This window comes from Chlamydotis macqueenii, chromosome 15 (assembly GCF_036417535.1).
Source record: "Chlamydotis macqueenii isolate bChlMac1 chromosome 15, bChlMac1.mat, whole genome shotgun sequence".
Classification (NCBI taxonomy): domain Eukaryota; kingdom Metazoa; phylum Chordata; class Aves; order Otidiformes; family Otididae; genus Chlamydotis; species Chlamydotis macqueenii.
Genome location: NC_141570.1, coordinates 4,439,427 through 4,460,667, shown reverse-complemented (window position 1 = coordinate 4,460,667; position 21,241 = coordinate 4,439,427). Strand labels below are relative to the sequence as shown.

The following is a 21,241-nucleotide window of genomic DNA, read 5'->3' as shown; positions in this document are numbered from 1 at the left end:
CACTGGCTGACCTCCTTGCGAGCGCGGTGCTCACCATGCCAGTGGATTGCTCGGTCCTCAGCCACCTCCTGCCTGGATGGCCCTGCCCAGGGAGCTTCGTGTGGGACAAACGAGTGCAAAGTCACCAAGCTGTGCAGTGGGACATCAAGAGAAACTCCCATCGGCTCCGGTGCGTGCACAGGTTGTGCTCTTCACCAAGCCTGAGGTCCAGAGGGCTCTGCCTAAGGATGACAGATCCCCCTTTCAGTCCTGAGGAAGTGTTTTCCAGCAGGTCTGTCTCCTCAAGTCCCTTCCCTCCTAAACCCTAAAGAGGAGGTGCAGGAGGGCAAGGCAAATAGGGCTGGGAGGGGGAGGCACAAGGGAATGCACAGCCAGAAAACCCCTGGGAGTTGGGTTGGGGGACAGCAGCGGTTCCCTCGTGATTACATCCCTCAATAAAAGTGATGAAGCCAGCAAAAGCAAGGCCGGACAGGTTAAGGGGGAGCAATCCTGGCTCAGCATCGCTGCTGCTGTGGGAACAGCCCCAGATGAACCTCACGGCTTTTGAACAAGAGGCAGGAGGACGGGGTTGAGGAAGCTGACGCCCTTTGCTATCTTTTCCCCTTGTAAAAACTGTCCTCTCAGCAGTTTCAAATCTCAAGATGTGTGGGGCTGGGCATCTTATTAACATCCCAACCCAGGAAGAGACCTTCCCAAGGGTTAAGATTTGAGCAACTGAGCAAACAAGACAACAACTCCTTCGGTGTCGTGTGAGCGTGGCTGCTGCTAAGGTCAGGGGAGAGAAAAACAAGAATCATAAACCAAGGCTGCAGCTTCGCAGGAGGCAGGTACTCTCAGGGGAGGCTGGGAGACATGATGGATCTCTTGCCAAATTTTTCTTTTGTCATTTGGCTGCTCCTTATCTTTTTCCTCAGCCTCCTGGCCCTGCAAGTAGAGGCTGGTCCCTCAAGGTGATGAGGAGGAGAACACTCTGCCTGCAGCTGGGAGGGGCTGGGCTATCACCCTGGGTACAAAGTGCCCAGGTATATGAATTAGTGTTAAAAAAACCTTCCTCCTTGGTCTTCTGGTGTTACCTTCAAGGCAGAGGCGAGGGATGATAAATGAGGGGCTGTGGGGTTCCCCTGTGCCAGCTGGAAGGGAAGGAGGAAGCTGGACTGGGAGGGAAAGGAGATAAAAAGCAACTTTTTTTTTTTTTTTAAATTTTTTTTTTTCTTCTCTCAGCAGATCCAAAGGCGAAGTGACTTCCATGTTTTTAACTGCAGCCAGCTCTGGTTCGTGTCCCTGGCTGGGCTGGGAGCTGGGCAGCGGGTGATGTCTGTTCGCCCGTCTGCTTGTGTCGGCAGAAGCCCCTGTTCAAATAGTTATGTTGGCAAAATTGCCTTTCTGCTTATGTCGCTCAGGGGAGCTGTAGCGAGCTATATGGGCAAAAACTTAATTTTGCTGTTATAATTTATGTCCCTGCTGAGGCTCCACCACTTGAGTATTGCAGCAGGTCTTTGCAAAGACAAACACAAGGGCAGGTTTAGCTTGAGAACTTAATCCCTCCGAGACCTCTCTTCGGTCACCTGAGTCACAGATCTCTGATCTGGAAAAATAAAGGAGCTGAGCTACCCACGTACACCGTGTTTGCCTAGGCTGGGCTGCAGCTCCTTTCAGCCCTTGTATCAAAATGTACCCTGAATTATCTTGCACCCTAAGTGATCCTGCATTTATTACAAAAAGAGTGTCCTCAACAGGTCTCCTGCATAATTTCGGCTTTCTCTGGGTGACAAGAATCAGCTATTTAAGCTGTTCACTGTGCTCAGGATGAGGAACCTTCTCTTTTCATTGTCTAAATGCATCTCACGTGCTCTTTACTTGGCAGCTATGGGATATGGCCCATCCAGGCCTTCAAGAAGCTAGGCATTCCAGCCACGGCCTCTGCCGTTTTTGGGAACTTTACTGGAGTACCGGCACGTGAGTACCAGCAGCGGCTGCTCCATAGCTGCCTTAGATTCTGACTTGTAGCTGGTGCTGGTTCTTCCATCCTTTGGGCATCTCTTTCTTCTGCCCTTGTTTCGGTCAGATGGAAATGATGCTTTCAGGTAGGAAGCTCTTTGGACACACAGAGAACCAAAAAAAAATTACTTCTAGGGTCTGGTTGACCTGAATAAGGTGTGCTGTGTTTTTAAACTACTTTGTAATTCAAGTTATTGGTTTCTTCTTGGATTTCTGCCTGCTCCCTAGTAGCTGAAGTTCTGTTGGAAGCAAAGAAGAATAATATTGGAGAGATGCCCAAGACTGATAACTTCTGAGAACTGCGTGTTTCTTTGTGCTTTGTCTCATCCCCACGAGGAGGCTGAATTAGCCCCAACGGTGCCCAGTCCAGCCACTTGCTGTTGAGCCAGCCTTAGACTAAGCTAGACAAATAGATTTCTAAATAAAACTCAAATATTATAAAGTTGCCAAACCTTCCTAAATAACTAGGTAGTAGCTTGTCCCAGGTAACCGACTGCAAATGCAGAAGAAAATGTGTTAGCTTCAAGGAAAGAGGTGTTTTAGCTTGTGTTTGCTGGCCTTACAGCATGAATGTGGTGTCTTACAAATGTTTTGGTTGATGCATGGCGAGTGTTATGCGTCCCATAAGTTTCATCCTTACATGTAACATCAATTAAAACCTTAATGGAAACAAAGCAAAACAAAAAAGCCATCATCACCCTGGTTCAGTGACTGCAGTGGAAGATCTCATGAGGACGTGGCAGTGGCAGCTCTAACTTGTTGAGCTGAAGATGAAAGGACGCCCTGGGATCTAGTTCTGCTCGCGCGAAAGCCACGTATCCTGTCATACCTTGTATTCATTACAGTTTTAGCTCGGGTTGGCTAGTGGAAGTTGAAAGTGCTTTTTTTTCTCTCTCTCTTCTCTCTTTTTTCCCCTCCAGTCCAAATGTCTACGTGACTCTTAAGAGCTACCACGCACCCCCCAACCTCCGCCGCTCAAAAGGGTCTGTGGGATGCACTGTGCTGCTGGCTGTGATCTACTTTGATCGCTCTTTGCTGGCAAAGTGTTCATTCCTCCTTTCTTCTTTTTGCAGGGAGTCCTGAATTTGGACCAGGCGTGCTTTGAAAATTATGGCAAAATCTGGGGGTGAGTTTCTTTCTGCAGAACAAAACTGCTTGTTTGGGGTTCTCTGCAGCCCTAAAATTGAATGGGGAAAGGTATGTTGCCACCACATCTCAGCACGGTAATTCCAGCAGTGACAGCTTGGAAAAATCCAGATTCACCAGTGGGAAAGTCTCCAGCCATCCCGCCAAGGCTTCTCTCCTGCTGGGAGGATGGCAGCCAGTTTGGGGGCGTCATTTGTTTGCATAAGCTTTGAAAAGAACCTTTTTTCTTTTCCCCTTCGGGAGCATTAAAAACTAAACAGCAGCGTTAGCGACCTCGGGGCCGGGGAAGCTTGCACCAGAGAGCCCAGGGAGCTCCCCTCGCCCTCCAGCATCCACGGCATCGGCGCGGCCGACCCTTTATCTCTCAGCTCCAGATGCGTGAGCGAGGGAAGGCGACAATCACTTCCCGACCACGCAGCCTGCCCAGAAAACTCCGCTGCTTGGTCTCAAACTGAGCCCTCACGCCTTTGATGCTGCTCTTCCGTCTGTCTGGAGCAGAAAGCAAGCCACCGGCTGCCGCGGTGTTTTTCATCTTGCTCCCTGCTTCTCCCAGCGCCAGGGCACGCGATGCCTTTCAACCTGCCGCCCCGCTTCCCTGCGCAGCGCTGGTTTAGCGCAGGGGCCTCTTATCATGCTTCCTTTGAGAACCTCTCAAACCGAAGCAAAATCGTTGCACAAAAAAAAAAAAAATCCTGGGAGGCTTCACAAAACCTGGCACATTTTTTCGAAAGATTAAATGTTCTCCAGCCTCTTGAAGATCGCAGCCTCCCTCAGATGTGGCCCAAGGCTCCCTGCCCTTTAGCCCACACCACGGCTTTTAAGTTTTTCTGTCTCTCTTCACTGGAAAATGGAGGAGACAGATGAGTTTTTCCCCTCTCGTTGCCTTGTGGGCTGGGCAGGGACACCTCTTTACCCCACAGGTAGGCTATTTGGGGTGGATTTATTGACTCCAGCTACCAGCTGCAGAGGCAGAGCTCAGAAAGCCCGAGCACAGGGGACCAACGCTGTGGCAAAAGCTGCCTTTTATCTAAACCCACACTGCTCTGGCAATTCTTCAGTACCGCAGACGATTGCTAGAAACGCTCATGCTGTCTGTGTTTGGCAGTTTCTTTCCCTTTCTCCTGTTTTACTACGTAATAAAACAGCTTCAGCCTCATTCCGTCGGCTGTTTTGTCAGAGGCCGCTCTGGCCAAAACCCTCTGGGCTCCAGAAGTCAATGTGCCTGGCTCTGGCCGCGGACAAAGTCGGCCGCTTTTGCTCCAGCTGACCCTGAGCGATGGACTGACTGCGGATTTATCTTGGCTTATGGTTTTTGATGGCAGGCAGCCTGTGCTGGCTGGTTTGGACCCCGTCCTCATCAAAAGCATCCTGGTGGAAGAGTGCTATACCATTTTTAGCAATCGCCGGGCAGGTGTTGCTTTCTCCAGTACAGAGTGCATGAAGCAAGAAAGAGTTTCTTCTTGGTTTCTGTTCTCCTCCTCTGACCCTTCAGCAAGTTGTTGTGCCCCAGTTTATTGATGGTACCAACAAAGAAACTCTGCTAGGGAGGTGTAGAGGCCACTCTGGCTGGGACATTGGGACGTCAGCCAGGACGTACCCTCGGACTGATGTCATTTATGACTCTTACGCTTTGGTTTTCATTTCTGTTGTTTGCTGGTTGAGGTAGAGCTGATATGACTTCAGGGACCAAGTCAACACTCCATAGTGGTTTGGAGGTATTTCTGCATTGCTGTCATGTGGAAGGGGGCTGGAAACCTTCACCCATCTCCTTTGTACAACTGTGTCCCTTTTGCTGTAAAATTCTCCCCTTGCAGAACTTCGGTCTGAGTGGGATGGTAGTTCCTTGTTGAGTTAGAGGAAGGAAGGAGGAGAGGATTTTAGTCATTAATCCTACCGGAGATTCAAGGTCTCAGTAGTGGGGCTGTAATGATGCTTATCACATATCAGCCGTATTTTATTATATCCCATTTCGTGAGATAAATCCTGAGGTCTGTTTGTGCAACAATGAGTAAACAGAGTGAGTATCTCCTTACTCCTGTTTCTTATTTTATCTTCTTCGAAGGCTAGCGGTGTTGGCTGTATTTGATAAAGCACACAAAGCACATATGCTGCACATACCTTGCTCATCTGTGGGCTCGTCTCTGATCCTCATTGTAGGTAAACTGTTAGAGTAAGAAAATAATGGCTCAGCCAAGGCCTAGTCCCAGTCCATCAAACCTATGTTAAGTCAGGATGCTTGTAGACTTCTGAGGTGTCAGGACAGGCTCACCCAGGCAGAGCTTGGACACTACTGCAGTACCAGCATTAAGTCCTATATTGTCCTTACTCCCACTTCCACATTTTGATCAGGGCCGCTAATGCCTCTGCCACGCAAGGCTCACCTCATGGCTTAGAAGAGCTGATGGACATCTCTTCATCTCTAACTTTTCCTGGTGTGTACCCTTATTATTTTTGGGCCAGGAGCGTGGTCCCAGAAGACTTTCTGAATCAGGCTCAGGCTTTACATACTTTGATTCTGCTCTTAGACAGAAGTGTAGCACTTCTGATCTTGACAGCAGTTTTGTGGCTGTACAACAGTGCCAGACCCACCTGTTTGCGGTACCAGAGGGTGAGCTGGATGTGTTAAGTAGTTACGAATAGCGTTACCTAGATTGGTGAGTGGGATCCTGAATTCCCAAGGGTGGATCACTGTAGGTTTCAGCTTCTTGCATGTGTTTTTACACATCTTTTCAGCATTAAGTGATGAGGTGATGCTGGCCCAGGCTTTCATCTTTGTCTTTGCTGGTTATGACACCACGAGCTCCAACCTCAGCTACCTGGTTACCAGTGTAACCTGGCCACCCACCCTGACGTGCAGCAGCGACTCCAGGACAAAATCGATGCAAACCTGCCCAACAAGGTAAAGGAGGGTGGGGAGATGCTGGGGTTGTTCCCACCTGTGCCTTGTAGACCTTGAGCCAAAAGCCAGGTTGGAAAAAAAACAGACTGGAGGAAGTGCTGGCACTGAGATTTCCCCTCCTCTGGTCTCTGATGCCTGAAGGGAGTGTTGGGGGGTGTTGGGGTGGAGGTTGAAGTCCCATATGCATAGCCATCCTCCTTCCTCTCCCCAGGCCACTCCCACGTACGACGCCATCATGCAGATGGAGTACCTCGATATGGCGGTGAACGAATCCCTCCAGCTCTTTCCTCCTGGGGGCCGGATTCAGAGGATCTGCAAGAAGACAGTGGAGCTCAATGATGCGACCATTCCAAAGGGCATGGTGGTCATGATCCCAGCCTACGTGCTGCATCGTGACCTGGAGTACTGGCCAGAGCCAGAGGAGTACTGGCCTGAGAGGTGAGGGCCAGTCGGGGGGAACAGCTCCACACTCCACCTCAGCCCTGGGAGTGGAAATGGCAGCAAAAGTGGGGAATACATGATTATAACATTTAAATTAGGCATTTATCATTATCTGACATCTAGTCTCAGCATTACCGTGAGGGGAGTTTTATGATCTACATCCATAAACTGTGCATGGAATTTAATTAACTGCATTGAAGGGAGCGACAGTGAGAGCAGCTCCCAGCAGCTGTAACACTGAGGGGTTTATGGCCAGATATTATAACAGGAGCCATTGGGTGACTGGCACGATGCCGTGCAAATCAGCAGTGGAAGGGCAAAGACGGGTAGGAAATAAAGCTTAATTTTTCAATTCAAGTTATGAAACAATCCTTGCTTAGGAGTCTCTATCAGACCTTTAGAAACAAGGCAATAGTCCAAGGCAGACCTCAGAGACCCTGGGCCTGCTGGTCTTCAGGCAGCCGCGAAGACGTTGAGGGCTGGTCCAGAGAGACCAGGGCCAGATCTATGCCCTTGCACCAGGAGTTGAAATACCCCTGGAAGCCAACCCCGATGTGGGGATATGGTGACCTTTGGGGCAAAACATGGCAGCAGTATCAAGCAGAAGTTAGGGAGGGAGATGGGAGCTGCTGAAATCACCTGTGGACCTGTAGGGTCACCTTGTGTTGAATGCAAAAGGAACCACCCAAAAGGAAGTACTCTGGCAATGGACAGGTTACACCACTTGCTCCAGTAGCTACATCCTTACTCCAGTTGACAAACTGGGCATGGTTAGCTGGACAGGAGCTCTTTAGGGATCACTTGCCTTGCTGGGAGTTCATCAGAGAGATGTGCTGGTGTCTCAGTAGCGAGATACTTCACTGCTGACTTAGCATGGCTGAGGTTTGTACCTGGACCTCATGCACTGCGGATGAAAAGCTTTCTGACATGAAAACTAACTGATCGCTAAGAAGTATTACTGAAAATGCTCAGCAGCAAATTTCTCTGTGAAGCTGATTGTTCTTCCCTATTTTTCATGATGAGGAGAGGAATGGCTGGCATGTCTCAAAAGCAACTCTCCTTTTGGTCACGCAGGGGGAGAACATCTTTGTCTTCACTCAGTCCTTTGATGTAAAGGGAAGATGTGAAGTTGTAGACCTGTGTCTTTTAGGGTTTGAGATCTGGGTTCAGTCTGTGAGCTGAGAGGGAGTTCTGAGAAAAGAGTAGTGATGAAATCCATTAGCATATTGCAGGTATTCACACCTCACCTGATGCACCCGGAGATGCACAGACAACTCCAAGCAGCAGGATAAAAGCAGAGGCACATTGAGACAGAAATGAGGGACTGTGCGGAGTTCTTCTAACATGCACAGAAACACAAAAAGCTTTTGCTTTCCCAGACCCCTCATCACTTCAGATCTGAAAGATGACACATGCTGGAACAGTAGCTCTTCTTAACTCTTTTTTTTTGGTTGTAATCGGGTTCAGTAAAGAGAACAAAGAGTCTATTCACCCCTACCCCTTCCTGCCATTTGGGGCTGGCCCCAGAAACTGCATAGGAATGAGGTTCGCCCTCCTCATCGTGGTCCTGTTGCAAAACTTCTTGTTTAGAACCTGCAAAGACACCTTGGTGAGGATATGGGATGGCATGTTTTACGATCTGCCCTTTAGTCCCACCGAGATGGTCCTGCACGCTCGGTTTTGTTTGCATCTCAGGACAAAGAGAGCAGTCTGTCAGGCACGTTAAACCCCTCTCTTCCCCGAGGAGTTCAGAGACCACTGGACCTTGACCGCAGACTCGGGTTTTCCTACTTCACATGGAGATCAGGGAGGGAGATTTCACTGTGGATTCTTCCAGTACCGCAAGGGGGCCTACAAGAAAGATGGGGAGAGGCTGTTCAGTAAGGCCTGTTGTGATAGGACAAGGGGTAATGGTTTTAAAATAGAGGGAGGTAGATTTAGATTGGATATTAGGAAAAAATTTTTTACAGTGTGAGTTGTAGAACACTGGAACAAGTTGCCCAGAGAAGTGGTAGAAGCCCCATCCCTGGAAACGTTCAAGGCCAGGCTGGACGGGGCTCTGAGCAACCTGATCTAGTTGGGGATGTCCCTGCTTCTTGCAGGGGGGTTGGACTAGATGACCTTTGAAGGTCCCTTCCAACTCTAACCATTCTATGATTCTATGATTAGAGAGGCATATGGGAATAGCTGTATTTAAATCTTCTCACTTAATTTAAATGGTTCAGCACAAGTTACTGATACATTTTTTTTAAAGCCTCTGCAGAAGCAAATTTAATGTTGGTGGAAGCAAGTGCAATCAGAGCTAAATTTGAATAGGTGACCCCCTCCCCTTTTAAGGATCCCACCAGGTTTTGGATTTGCCCAAGATCCCATGGCGTTTGATGGGACAGGCGCTGCAAGACGGGACTGTTTGACGTAAAGTAAATGTGATGGCTGTTGGAACTTACATGTCAAGCAAGCCCTCCTGAAAACATGGTAAACCCTTGTGACTCAGAGGCAGGTAGAGCTATTTCTGGTGTTAGCCCCAGCCTGGCTTTCTGCACCAACTGCCACAAAAGGCTCTGCCACGAATACATTTTGTTCCCGAGGCAAGCGTGGGAAATCAGAGCAGAGGGGACAGCAAGTGTATTCAAAGGACATTTGTTGTAAGGAGCAGAAAAATCCTTATTAAATTATTACTTGGCACAGGTGCTCAGCTGGAATCGCTGCAAGATTCAGATTGCAACTCAACTAGTAACCTGGAGGTGAAAGAATGTAATAGTCCATTAACAATGCAGTGACCTATCCACCCTCCCCCAACTCTAATGACATTTTTCTAGTCCTCTGCAATCCATAAAATTGATTCTTTTTATAACTGCCTTTAATTAAAAGGAGACAGGTTAAATATGTATTGTATTATTGGTGCCCATAGGTTTATGGGACTCCTTCGGCCCTTTTTTTCTACACAACATGTCGTGTACGTCAGATCAGAGCAGGAGGGAAAAATTCATGCTGGAAAGTCCCTCTGGAATATGTATATGGAAGCTGCAGCCTCCTCTTGCTCCTCCACTGATGGCACATTGGGCTCCGAGCCATATTGCTTAAATTTCCTGAAACGAAGCTTACTGGGATACGGGGATTTTAATGTGTCTCGTCAGGCTGGGGGTGTATTGCCCTTGTCCTGATGGGGAGAGGGAGAGCTGGGGTACGAGCAGCATCAGATTGATGGAGGAAACTTGGTAGAACACTCCTCCCTCCCCTACAAGATGAGTCCCTCCAACACCAGTTTTAAGTGTTCTTTTTATTGAGATTTCCAGCCCACCCCAAGGGAGCCCATCACTTTTCTGTGTTAGGATGGTTTTTCTGTGGTACTCAGTCTGAGCAGCAATCTTAGTTTTGTTCTTGCCAGAGAGCTTATTGCTCCTCCAGCTCCCATTACGATCCAGCTCCCCTTAGTGCTGACATGCTTCAGCGTTAGACAAAAACGGCACTGTGTGCCCCTCCTTAGCTGCGGCTCCTCGGATGGATTTTTGGCTGCTTTTCCCTCCACGTTGATTTGTGCAGCCTGTTGGTTGGTGCAGCTCTTCCTACCATGCCATGTGAAAGTCAGAATTCACTAACCAGTTTACTCAGGAGCTGAGGGCTACTAAACCCCAGCTCGTAGCTGGTTTGCATGAGCAATAGTGATGGCCCTGCTGTAAGTACATCTGTTAGTTAGGAAATGTGTTGAAAACAAGGGGTGGCTGAGATGTGTATGGGCTGTAGGGGCCCTGTCAGTGTCATGGCTGTCCTTTTTCCCAGCTTACATGGCTATTTTGGCTTTTTTCCTCCTGCTCAAGATCCCGGTGATTCTGGACACAGAAGGTTTCATGCAGCCCATCATCCTAAAGATGGTCCCCAGAGCCCACCCCGGGAACAGATCAGAGACTTGTGTTTGATGACGGCTCCTCTAACTCTTGAGAGGACGCCTAGATTGCCGCGTGCGCTGCAAAAATGTCAGTGGTACAACCCCCCCATTTCACAACAAGACGTAGGGCTTTGGCCCAGCATAATTATGTGAACATTATCTTAATGAACAGGAGCCCCAGATCCCGCTGTCCCCAATCACAAGAGGCGTTTTGCAAGACCATTTCCACTCAAGGTATTTAGGCTTTTTTTTCTTCTCTCCCTCTGAAGAGGCACTTTGCTAAGCAATTTGATTCCAGACACTGTCAGTCTTTTCTGGCAGTGTAATTTAAATCAAGACAGGGAGAGCAAATTGCACACAGTTAAATAATGCTACCATTGCTCCTGCTCCTACTGCCTGCTGGAGGACTCTGTATGTCTTCTGGTTTTACTCTCCTAGGAATGTGGAGTTGTCCAGGGCTGTTTCCTCAGCTGTGTGCTATGACCCTGACAAGTGTTAAAGTGGTCACATCCTTGCAGGAGCGAACGCCTGCGGGAAATTTTCTGATGCTGATTTATTTAGATTTTGTTGCGATTTTAGATGGCTTTTGCGTGACTCAGATTGCAGACGAGTTAACTGGAGGAGCCCAGAGACAAGCAGTTACCCCTGATGACTGGAGATTTGCAGAGTGGAAGAGAAGTGCCCCGCATGTATTTCCTTATTGTTTGCTTATTTTACCACAGGCGTGGAGCCATCTCCCATAGCAAGGACTGTCAACACAGGCATCATCTATACTGCTACCATGACACCTTTTAGTCTCTGATTTATATTAGGCCGTTGTAAGACCAACTCAACCGAACTAATAATGATGCTGGGTGCAGCACTAAGAGCCTTCAGATGTCCTGGAAGATGGGTGTTGCCTTTGGCCATTGAGAACAGGAAAGTCTTGCTAGATTTTGTCGTGTTTTTTAGACTCTAGAAGATCTGTACACTCACATTTCATATTATTTCTCCAGAAACTGCTACTGGAGGGCTAACTGCAATAAAAAGCTCGCTTACCTCTTCTGTAACCAACTGATGCCACCCTCTGTTTCTGCTCTTTCCTCCATACACATGTGAATCCATCTGTAGATCTCATAAGCCATGGGCCAGACGATGATGTGGCCCCATCATCTCTCCCAGCTGGGCTTCCTCACTTCTTTCTTTGATGGGATCCTAAAAAAAAATCCTCAAAAATCAGTGCCATGGAGTGGAGACAGAAGGTCTCTTTTGCAGTTTGTTCTTCCACTGTCACCTTGTAGCACCACAAATTACTGAGGCTGTGGTCTTGCTAGCCTCAGCCAAGCATTTGTCTTTCTGTGATTCCAGCATCTGCTCCATGCTGCAGACCAGCTGTCCTCATGCAGGGTTCAAAGTGCTTTCCGTGCTCTCTCCTAAACACCCCGTACACCTGCTTTGCTGTACCCTTTCACAGGAGGATGTCTTCTGCTTCCAAGCTGTCAAATTTCGGCACTGGGTGAAATACTTGCATGTGCATATGCATCCAACCCAGTCACTACCATATATAATGCTGCTTGGATTCCTGGGAGAAGAAAACTCATCATGTCTTGAATGAATCCTCATGTGGATCGTCAGTAGTTAAGAACTGCTTCTGGAGACATGGAGTTTGAGATACAACAGTCCAAAATAAATGGCTGAGCAGAGTCATTGATGCTGTAAAGTGGTTCCTATTGCAAAATTGGGCGTAGGAAGTTTATTCACTACAGAGTAAGTTTTATATTTCATTTATATTCTTCTATCTATATATATATATAATATCTTATTATTATATATTCTTTTTATACTTTCTTTCTGTATTTTTTAGTAATAGAGTAAAAAACCCCAAAAGAGACATAACAACCTTTCTGCAGCAGATTAAAATCCCCAGTGAAAAACACTTGGGACTGGAAGTTTACGGGAAGAGTAAGGCTGCTCCTCTAGAGAGTCCCCGATGAGCTGGGTGAGAGGGTTAGAAAATTCCAAGTGGCTGGGGCAGCCATGGCTTCCCCTTCCGCCTTCCTCACCTTCAGCAGTGCAGCTCCCTTCTGCCACCAGTGTGCAAAAGTGACAATTCGTCTTTGTTTTCCAGCTCTTGCTGTCCCCTTTTTTAAAGCCACGGCACTGCATTTGACTGCAATGGCACATCTCAGGGGAGAACGACGAAATATAGAAGCGGTCAGAGCCCTGGAGAACAAACAGCCAAAAAGTGACTGCACCATCACGGCGGTTCACAAAAAGGGGCATGGAAAATTCTCAGGTCTCTGCCTTGAGAGGTGATCGAGACGATGAGGGTGATGAAGTCACAGACTGTGTCACAGGTCAGGGATGAATTAATAATCTTGCCAGAGCAAAGGCTGTAGCTTGCCCGGTGGCAGCGAGGGAAGGGTTTTGCCTCCTCGCTCCACGCCTGTGCTGGAATTAATCACTCACATACAAATGTCAACACTATGGAAAACATCCTTCAGGATAATCTCTCTCACAAAGCTGCTTAACATTTTAGTAATATACAGTTCACTTGCAGGTGTCAAAGAATTTCAGCCTCTCGTCTCTGTTCAAAGGCATCTTCATCTCCTGGCACCCCACACCGATGAAGCGAACAAGCAGGCTGCTGTGACCAGCAGCACCGACGTACCCGCGGAGGGACCAGCCAGCGAACGCACTGCACTGCTTTATCCCCTGGTACCTCTGCAGGATCCTGGCAAGGGACAAAATGATGCTGAGGGGTGCCAAATCTCGTCTTCGTTTCACTGAATTAGGTTGTGCTTAAGAGCAGAGAGTGCACACCTTCACCATTTCCTACATGTCTTAGAGGGAGGTTCGTCATCAGGTTTTGGCTTTGTGGAGTGGCTGGGCTGGACCTTGCAGTGAGGAATGGCTCAGACACTGTTTTCCAGCAGGCACAGGACACGGAACGCCGTTTCTTGGCTTCATTCAGACTGAGCAGCTATCTGGGGGATGTTCTGTGTCAGCCCTTTCTGGTCTGATTTCCAGGGGTAATGAGCATGCACCGCTCCTCTGTAGCCAGAGGGAAATAAAGCTGTGCTCTTCAACAGCCACGTGCCTCAATTTACATGCATATAATTTCTTTTATTATAATTTACAATTAGACAATAGTGAACTTTGACCTGTGTCCACCTCATGCCATGCTTTCAGATGACAGCAAAGTCACAGAGTGAGCAAATAGGTTTCCTTTCTGATGGCACTAAAGCAGAAGCACTTCAGGAGCTCATCTAACATGCTCCAGCTGCTGACAGCCTGAAGCAGGTCCCCTACTCCCCCTAAAAACCAGATAGGATGAACATAGAGCCCTCAGCATCAACTTCGCTCTGCGTATCCCCCTCCTTTAGCGCAGCTTCAGCTTAGCAGCAGCTCCTTCCGGAAGGGTAGTCCACCATCAAGTTGCATCATTCAAATGTGGCCCCTTTCACTCCTGCTTCAATAATTTAGGCTTCTTTCAAGCAAGAGCACCCACTTACACCCAACACGGTGCTCACTCACTGAAGTGGTATCGCTGCCGGGCTTAACGCGTGCTCGCATGCTTCACTGGCTGTCGGTCCCCTCCCAGTCGCTGCGCGAGCCGGTGAGCAAGAGGTCCCTGGGCCGGTCCCGGGTAGACTGGTTGTTCTTGCCACAATTTGCAAGACGTTTGGAGGTTTCCTGACCCTGACCTAGGCTTGCATAGAGGTTGTCTGCATTATTGCTGCTGGTGCTGTACTGGACCCGCTGCTGAAGAGAGACTGGCCTCCAGACACCTTTATTGAATGCTTGATTCAGTTAAAATCGATGGAATAATCAGCCCACAGAGTCTGCCCAAAGGTCAGGAAGCAGTGATTTTTTTTCCTGCAGCAGCTTTGGTCCCGAGCTCTTGTTTCAGTGTGAGGATTGCAAGCAGAAGCACTTCAGCAGGTAGGTTATGAAAGCGTTATGACTGCTGGTATTAAGCTGACAGGCTAATGTAAAAACTGCATTACAAGGTCTCCTAAAATAGAGAGGTAAATTCTTTGCAGCACTCGCTTCTGAGCAACCTGATCTGGTTGGGGATGTCCCTGCTCCTTGCAGGGGGGTTGGACTAGATGACCTTTGAAGGTCCCTTCCAACCCAAACCATTCTATGATTCTGTGATTCTTGGACAACTCAAAAACAAGTTGGTGATGGACACAGCGCGGACTGGGCTGGCATCGTGCAAGGCAAAATGCAGAAGGGCCTCGAAGAGAAGCCCAGCAGCACGGAGGAGTTGGAGGATGCACAGACAATGTAGAGGATACCCGAAGCGATGCTGGATCATGGGACAGGACCAGGCAGGGAGAACTCCTTCTGCTTATGCCATTCCAACCCCATGGCCCCAGATTCCCGCCCCCCGCCACCCTCTCCCTATCTGCCAGCCGCACAGAGACAGTCCCGTGTGCTCCAGCAGCAGTCATCTGCAGAGTCAAAGAACTCGCCAAGGGGAGGGCTCATCTTTATCCCTCTCGTCGCTGAGGCACACGTACGCTGTCGGCTGGACACGCGACATACTGTGGGCTGAATTTGCAGAAACACTTTATCTTTCATTTTTAAGCCCAGCAATTCAATCCCCCACAGAGCTAAGGTAAACGGCTGCGATACCGCTTCGGTGGATTTGAGGTTTCCAGTCAAACAGCAGTCATTTAACCACTCTTTTAAAGTTCATATCATTTGAATGTCAGATGTCAAACTGATGCTCCTTCCACTGAAGGCAAATAGGTGTTTATTCCCCTCGCAGCTGGCCGGCAGCCTGACATTCATTATTGCAGCCTTGCAGCTGCCAGGGATTGAAGCTACCTGTAGGAGTGCGTCTATTAAAGCCTTCCACCTCTTAAGGGTTATTCCCTGTAATGTCAGCTCACACATTTCAGTTCAGGCCCATTTTACAGCTGCCGTAGGTCTGCAGATGTTTTTTGCCTATGTCTGGCCAGGGTCAGGCATTGTTGTTTGTCCGTTCCTTCCAAAATTACATCATTACCTCATTTTTTTTGTGGCTTCTCCTGGGTTCAGAGTTGATGTCGCTGTGCGCCAGCCCCTGAGGTTTATGATGTGAGTGTTCCTCTGCTTGGTCTTGTGTGGCCAGCCCACAGGACCACGGTGCTGGTGGCCCAGCCGCGGCATCCTGACGCAGCTCCAGCCCTCCTTGGGCCCAGCCCTGCAAATTCTGTTTCTAGAGAGTAGGTTCGTGCATGAAATACCTGTTATTTTGTTGCTTATTGGGCATTAAAATGTTCAATTGGCTGCAGAGAAGTTTACAGAAGGAAAAAAAAAAAAGACAATAGAGATGATCAGATTAGCTTGCACTTAGACATTGCGCTAAACATCACAGCGCAATTTCCCCCTGTACGAAGAGTCTGTGGAGTTACATTGAATCAGATCTGGAGCATTTTACAGCCACTTTGCACGAGCATAAACGATAACATAAGGTGCAAAGGAAACAGCCAGCCGGACAATTATAGAGCGTCTTCACACGCCTTATTAATCCTCATTACAGCCCTCTGTGCTGAGACTCAGCATCTTCCCTTCCCCGCCAAGGGCCAGGGAGGCTGTAGAGCCAATTTAGCCTCCTGCCAAACCTGCAGTGTCTGACAGCCGGTATCAACGTGCCCTTGGTCCTGGAGAGCTGGATGCTCCTTGCCGGTGCCCGAGATGCATCTTGCTAAATTACAGTGATGGAGATCACAGCTGCCTCCTGTCCTGCCAGGCTTCTGAGCAACGTGTGAGGTTACACTCAACTATATAGATAGATATATATAATTTTTGTGCGTGTGTGTGTCTTTTTTTTTTTCCCCATGCTTACCTCCATAGGTATTTCAGGAAGCGTGGGGTGACGTTCATCTCAAAGACCATGAGCCCAGTTCCTTGCCTGTGCTGATACACCCATGAAACAGGTCTGGATGCAGGGTTGTGAGCCTCAGGATGCAAGGAAATGGGCTAAAAAAAAAGGATTATTCAGCTGCTTTTGGAGTGAGAGGCTGGAGGCACTGCCAGCACCTGTCTGAGCTGTGCCTGTGCACTCAAGTTAATGGCCCAGTATACAGCTGCCAGCATTGCTCTGTACCTACAGTAACATTTCATGAGCAGTATGATTGTTTGCTGTAGCTCTCACATTTACGTTTGATACTGAAATTCCTTAAAAGTGATCAGCTACCCAGTGTTCCTCAGCGCTCCCAGAGCTCTTGCCCCATTTCCCGCTTGGAGCCTCCTGCTTAAAAGCTGGTAGACCTGAACTTCTCCCACCAAAGATGACAAAAAAGACCTGGCGAATGTTGAGATACACAGGCAGGAGACAGCCTGAATTGTTAGGCCAGTTGTACGCAGTTGGGAGATTTGCTGTCTAATGTTCTTTCTGGGAATCTTATTAATGTTATCTTATTATTTCATAATAGATATAACCCATGTGCTAGTGCTGGCAGGCTGTAATTGGGCCTTGCCAGGGAATTACTCATATTTTTCATTCTTGAAAGAATGAAGAGAGTATTCGGTTATGCTAACGACCTCGTTTGTGTGGATTCCATTCACTTGATATGTCTCGCTTGTGAAGTATTGCAGCTAGAGCGACGATTCCTCACTCAAAGGAAACGTCGTGGCGTCTCGACGCAGATGCTCTCCTCTCCAGATGCTGAGCGGATGCCTCTGCTGCGTTTGCCTCTCGTTCGGCAGCCGCAGACTCACCCAAAGGTGTTTTTTTTGCAGAATACTTTTTGCTGATGGTGATGCACATCTTTCCCTCTGGATGTCTTGGGGTGCTCTGAGAGACATGGAGCTCGTGAAATGGGGGGAAAATTAATCACTATCTATTGCTGCTGTATAAATCCTTTCTGCCTCTTCAGTAGCCCTTCCTTGGGCCTTTTGAGGTGGCTTGTAAAACATTACAAGGGGCAGAGCATCCACCCAGGTTCTTAGCTGAGGTGTTTTTTCACTCTGACAGGGCACAAATGATAGTTTCAGCCACGGAGAGCCTTCCTCCCCATACTTACAATTACACTCCTTTGTGCACCTATCAAAGCACAAGCAACATATCCTCACCAACAAAAGCCCTTTCTAATTTTTTATTCCCCCCCCCCGAGGTGTCCTTCAAGCCCTCTGGAACCTCAAGCAGCCCTTTAATTCCTCCTGCTTTGGTCCTGGCTGCTGCTTGGGGCCCGTTGCTGTAGCAGCCGCACCGGCTGTGAAAACCACCATTCCTTAATCGCGCAGAGCGGTGGCTGCTGAATGACACAAAGCGTTACCTGCCCACGGGGACCCAGCGTGCCGGCTGTTTCTGCAGCATTATCAAAAATGTTTCCGTGCATTTGTTTGCGAAATGTCTTTATCCAGCCAGGAGAAATGTCCCTTGAAGTCAACTAAGCAAGTAAATAACTAACAGTCAAAGACAATACAGAGAAAAGAAGTTTCTAGAGGGAAATAAGTGATGGATTGAAAGAGATTTGAGGCTGTTGTGTTGTACAACTCAATGCACGATGTGACAGGAGAGAGTCCTCACCGCACTGCTTCCTGGGCTTCCATTCTGTATGAAGTCCTAAAAATGCCAATTTAAAAGGGTTGGAGAAAGCAAATAAAATATCCTGATGTACACTCTGAGCATCTTTTAGACCTTCTGAATTTTTTAATAATACATCTGCTGGTAGCCATGTCAAAATAAAGCTCTTCGAGCAGGGTGCAGGAGGGATGCTGGAAGTTTTGCAGTGTGTTCATGCACAAATCTGAGCAAAGAGAGGAACGGTTTCACTTTTCACCTACAATAATAGCAAACAATAGGAATCCTGACCTGGAATTTGCCTTTGCTTTCCAAGTGCCTCCCTGCGTGGTCTGTGGAGACCAGAAGAAAATGTTGATTAATACCGCCATTAATGAAAACAAATGCAAGATAAAATTCCAAGCACCGTGATTGCTTCTCAAAGCAGCCAGGGATAGCAACAGATGTAATAAAGCAGAAATCCACTTTGGCTGCCAAGGGATAATGTTTCCTAGTTCAGACCCAAGCCTGGGAGGGGAGAACGTACCACCCATAGCCAAGCAACCTGTGACCTCAAAGCACTCATATGTTGGAAAAAAACATCTCCTTGGGACCTGAATGCTCCCAAGGGCAGCCTCCCAGCCCCTGCAAAACATCTCATACTGTCTACTGACCTGCATGGGACCTGGATAGTGTTCATGTGTATGATCATTGGCATTTTCCATTTGTGCCTTTGCCTCATTGATTTGACCAAAGGAATTACAGGACTGAAAGAAAATTAATAGTTGTGTGCCCAGCCAGCTTCTTGTTTTGATTCATTCCAGTCTTGTCACTTTGAGTGAATTAAATAATTAATCGTGTTACTGAAAATAATTAGGGCTAATATCACACAGATTACACTAGCCAATTCTAACAATAATGTTGGTAAGAACATCTGAATAACTTGGTATTTAGTTATAGTCTGGCTTGTTTAGTGATGTACAGGTTTGGGGCTTTCTCTTGCTCCAAATTTTGGCCAGCTACGTTGATTAAATGAGAACTTTTTATAGCTAGTGTTCAAATTATCAAATACTTGCCTAAAGCAATCCCATTGATCAAATGTATCATTTGTAATACAAATGTTTTTATTAGGAGGTTTTGTTCAAGATAAATGAAGGATCAAATTAACTGGAGATTGGATTGAGTAGAAAATGCTGCAGCTGGAGAATTTCAAGCACTGAGGCTGAACATTTCTTTCAAATGATGAGAAGTTATCAACTAAGTCTTAATATAAAACACGCACACGCAGAGGCGTCTCGGTATTGATTCCTCTCATTGCTGTCGCACTCCTTTTACAAAACATCCAGGTTTTGTAGGATAGGTTACAAACCCACGACCTCACTGCAACCAAAGCAGTCTGAGTTTTTATTCTGGCCCAGAATAAGTATGCTATCAAAATACCAACATCCTCCAACCAACACCATCATTTTCCTCTTTTTAGGAAGGAAAACCACTAGAAGAGAGTCAGCACGAGTATTTAATTATTTAACTATTCCAGCATTCATGGTAGCACAGCAGGGTCTGGACGTGATTGAGGGTTTACCCATGACCAGCCAGTGAAAAATGACCGTGCCAGTGAAATGCTGTTATTTTGTGTATATGTATATATACATTGCAATACAGTCTGAATTAGGAAAGCTATTTGGGATTACATTTTTTTCTCTGTTATGTAGAGCTGTAGATATTAAGTAGTTGCTTTCTGAAACAACTCTCTCTTCTCTCCATCCCACTCCCAGAGCAATGTGTAAAGTGTTTGCTGATACAGGAATTACAGATGCTGGAGGAGCTGCTATAAAACCTCCCAAGATTTACATCTCCTCCGTGAGGTTTTCCCGCAGGCTGACTGCACAGGGAGAGGTTTTACAGGCGTTCAGGATCCTTTTGAATGCATCTCCAGAGGCATCTGCAATAATCAGAGGAAATCCCTTGAAGCTCATCAGATAAAATTGTGTATTTTAGAAAGGGAGTTAGGAAGTTAGGCAGGGGGCACGGAGGTCAGTTAGTCCCCATGGATGAACTATTTTTGCCTTATTTAGGAACACAAGGCCAAGTTCCCAGGTCGTACTGAGAGCTGGCTTCATGAAGACCTCCGGATGCTTGCAGCCTCACCCATGGGGTGCGGGAACGGGCATTAGGAGTGGGGTTAAGAATAAACCCAGCTCCAGCTTGGTCTGGCTTAGAGCATGAAAATAAATGTTAAACTCCTGAAACTGCTGGGTTTCTTCTTAACTTGGAGTAGAGAGGAAAGTTCGGCTCTTCCACCTGGATCTAACCACTCCTAATGCCCGTTCCCGCACTCCACAGATGTGCCATGCTGGCGCTCCAGCAGTGAAATCCGCAGTGCAGCTTTTAGGGAGAATTATTGCTTTATTCATTACTTCAGCGAAAGAAGTAATGAGCTGAGGTGGAATTCCAGGTGGTAATGAAAAACAGAGACTTGTTTTTCTTGGATATCATTGGTGGCCACTTCAGCTCTATGTATATGTATGTGTTTATACATATTCAGATGTATGCGAGTACCATCCCTATGTAACATATGACAGATACACAAAGGATTACTTATACATATGTTTGTCATGTTACATCCATAATTTGGAGCTGCGGATTGTGAGGGCCTGTATTTTGCTGTTATGCTGTGGCAAATAATAGCTTATTGCCCTCATCGTAAGGTTTAAACCCTGTGACCGTTACATTTGCTGAAGGAGGCTTAAACTTCACTTTGGGAAACTGTAGCGCATTGGTGCAAGGTGTATTTTCTCCAGAAGAGCAACAGCTATTGTAATAAAACCAAGCAAACAATCAAATTTATGAGTTATATTTAAAGAGACGGGGAGTGAGAGCAAATCACCCCCTTTACACTGCAGCCAAGCCTGCAACACAAGGGCACTGCCGCCGTCTGCCCAGGAAAGCGAGGAACGAAAGCAACGGCATGGATTGATAATGGGTAACTGGGTACGAGTCAAGCCATTTCATTTCTACAGAGAACCCAGTGATCAAAAGCAGCACTAATGCTGATTAATGCCCCTCCCTCTTTTCTGCCCTTAATTTCTCACCACTCAGTGCTCTTTCTTCCTTTCAGCTGATTTCCCCTCTACATGTACGCCAAGACCTCATGCTACATGCACTGAACGCACATAAAATCCTGAAGATTACAGTTTATACCACTATGTTTGTCCCTGCTAATTCTAAGACAACTTATATAGTTCATTTAATTACCGTGTTAGTAATTTACCACAAGAAAATCTATATTGTTCACCAGACTTTTGGGGTTGGGTTTTTTTCCAGGTGAGATTTTGCAGCATTGCATCCCTGTTTGGTTCCCAGGGCCATTCTCAGAGAACGGGGACTGATG

General features: G+C 47.3%; 1 protein-coding gene across 1 annotated transcript; it reads left to right on the top strand.

Annotated features, from left to right (window-relative positions):
- Window positions 1–855: 855 nt before the first annotated feature.
- On the top strand, window positions 856–10,401 carry LOC104477935 (cytochrome P450 3A12-like). Its single transcript, XM_086760096.1, is given in 10 exon segments — window positions 856–926; window positions 1,865–1,909; window positions 1,911–1,956; window positions 3,072–3,124; window positions 4,452–4,555; window positions 5,878–5,969; window positions 5,972–6,043; window positions 6,255–6,480; window positions 7,945–8,093; window positions 10,303–10,401. Coding segments are annotated over 10 exon segments (957 nt in total).
- The last annotated feature ends 10,840 nt before the right edge of the window (window positions 10,402–21,241 follow it).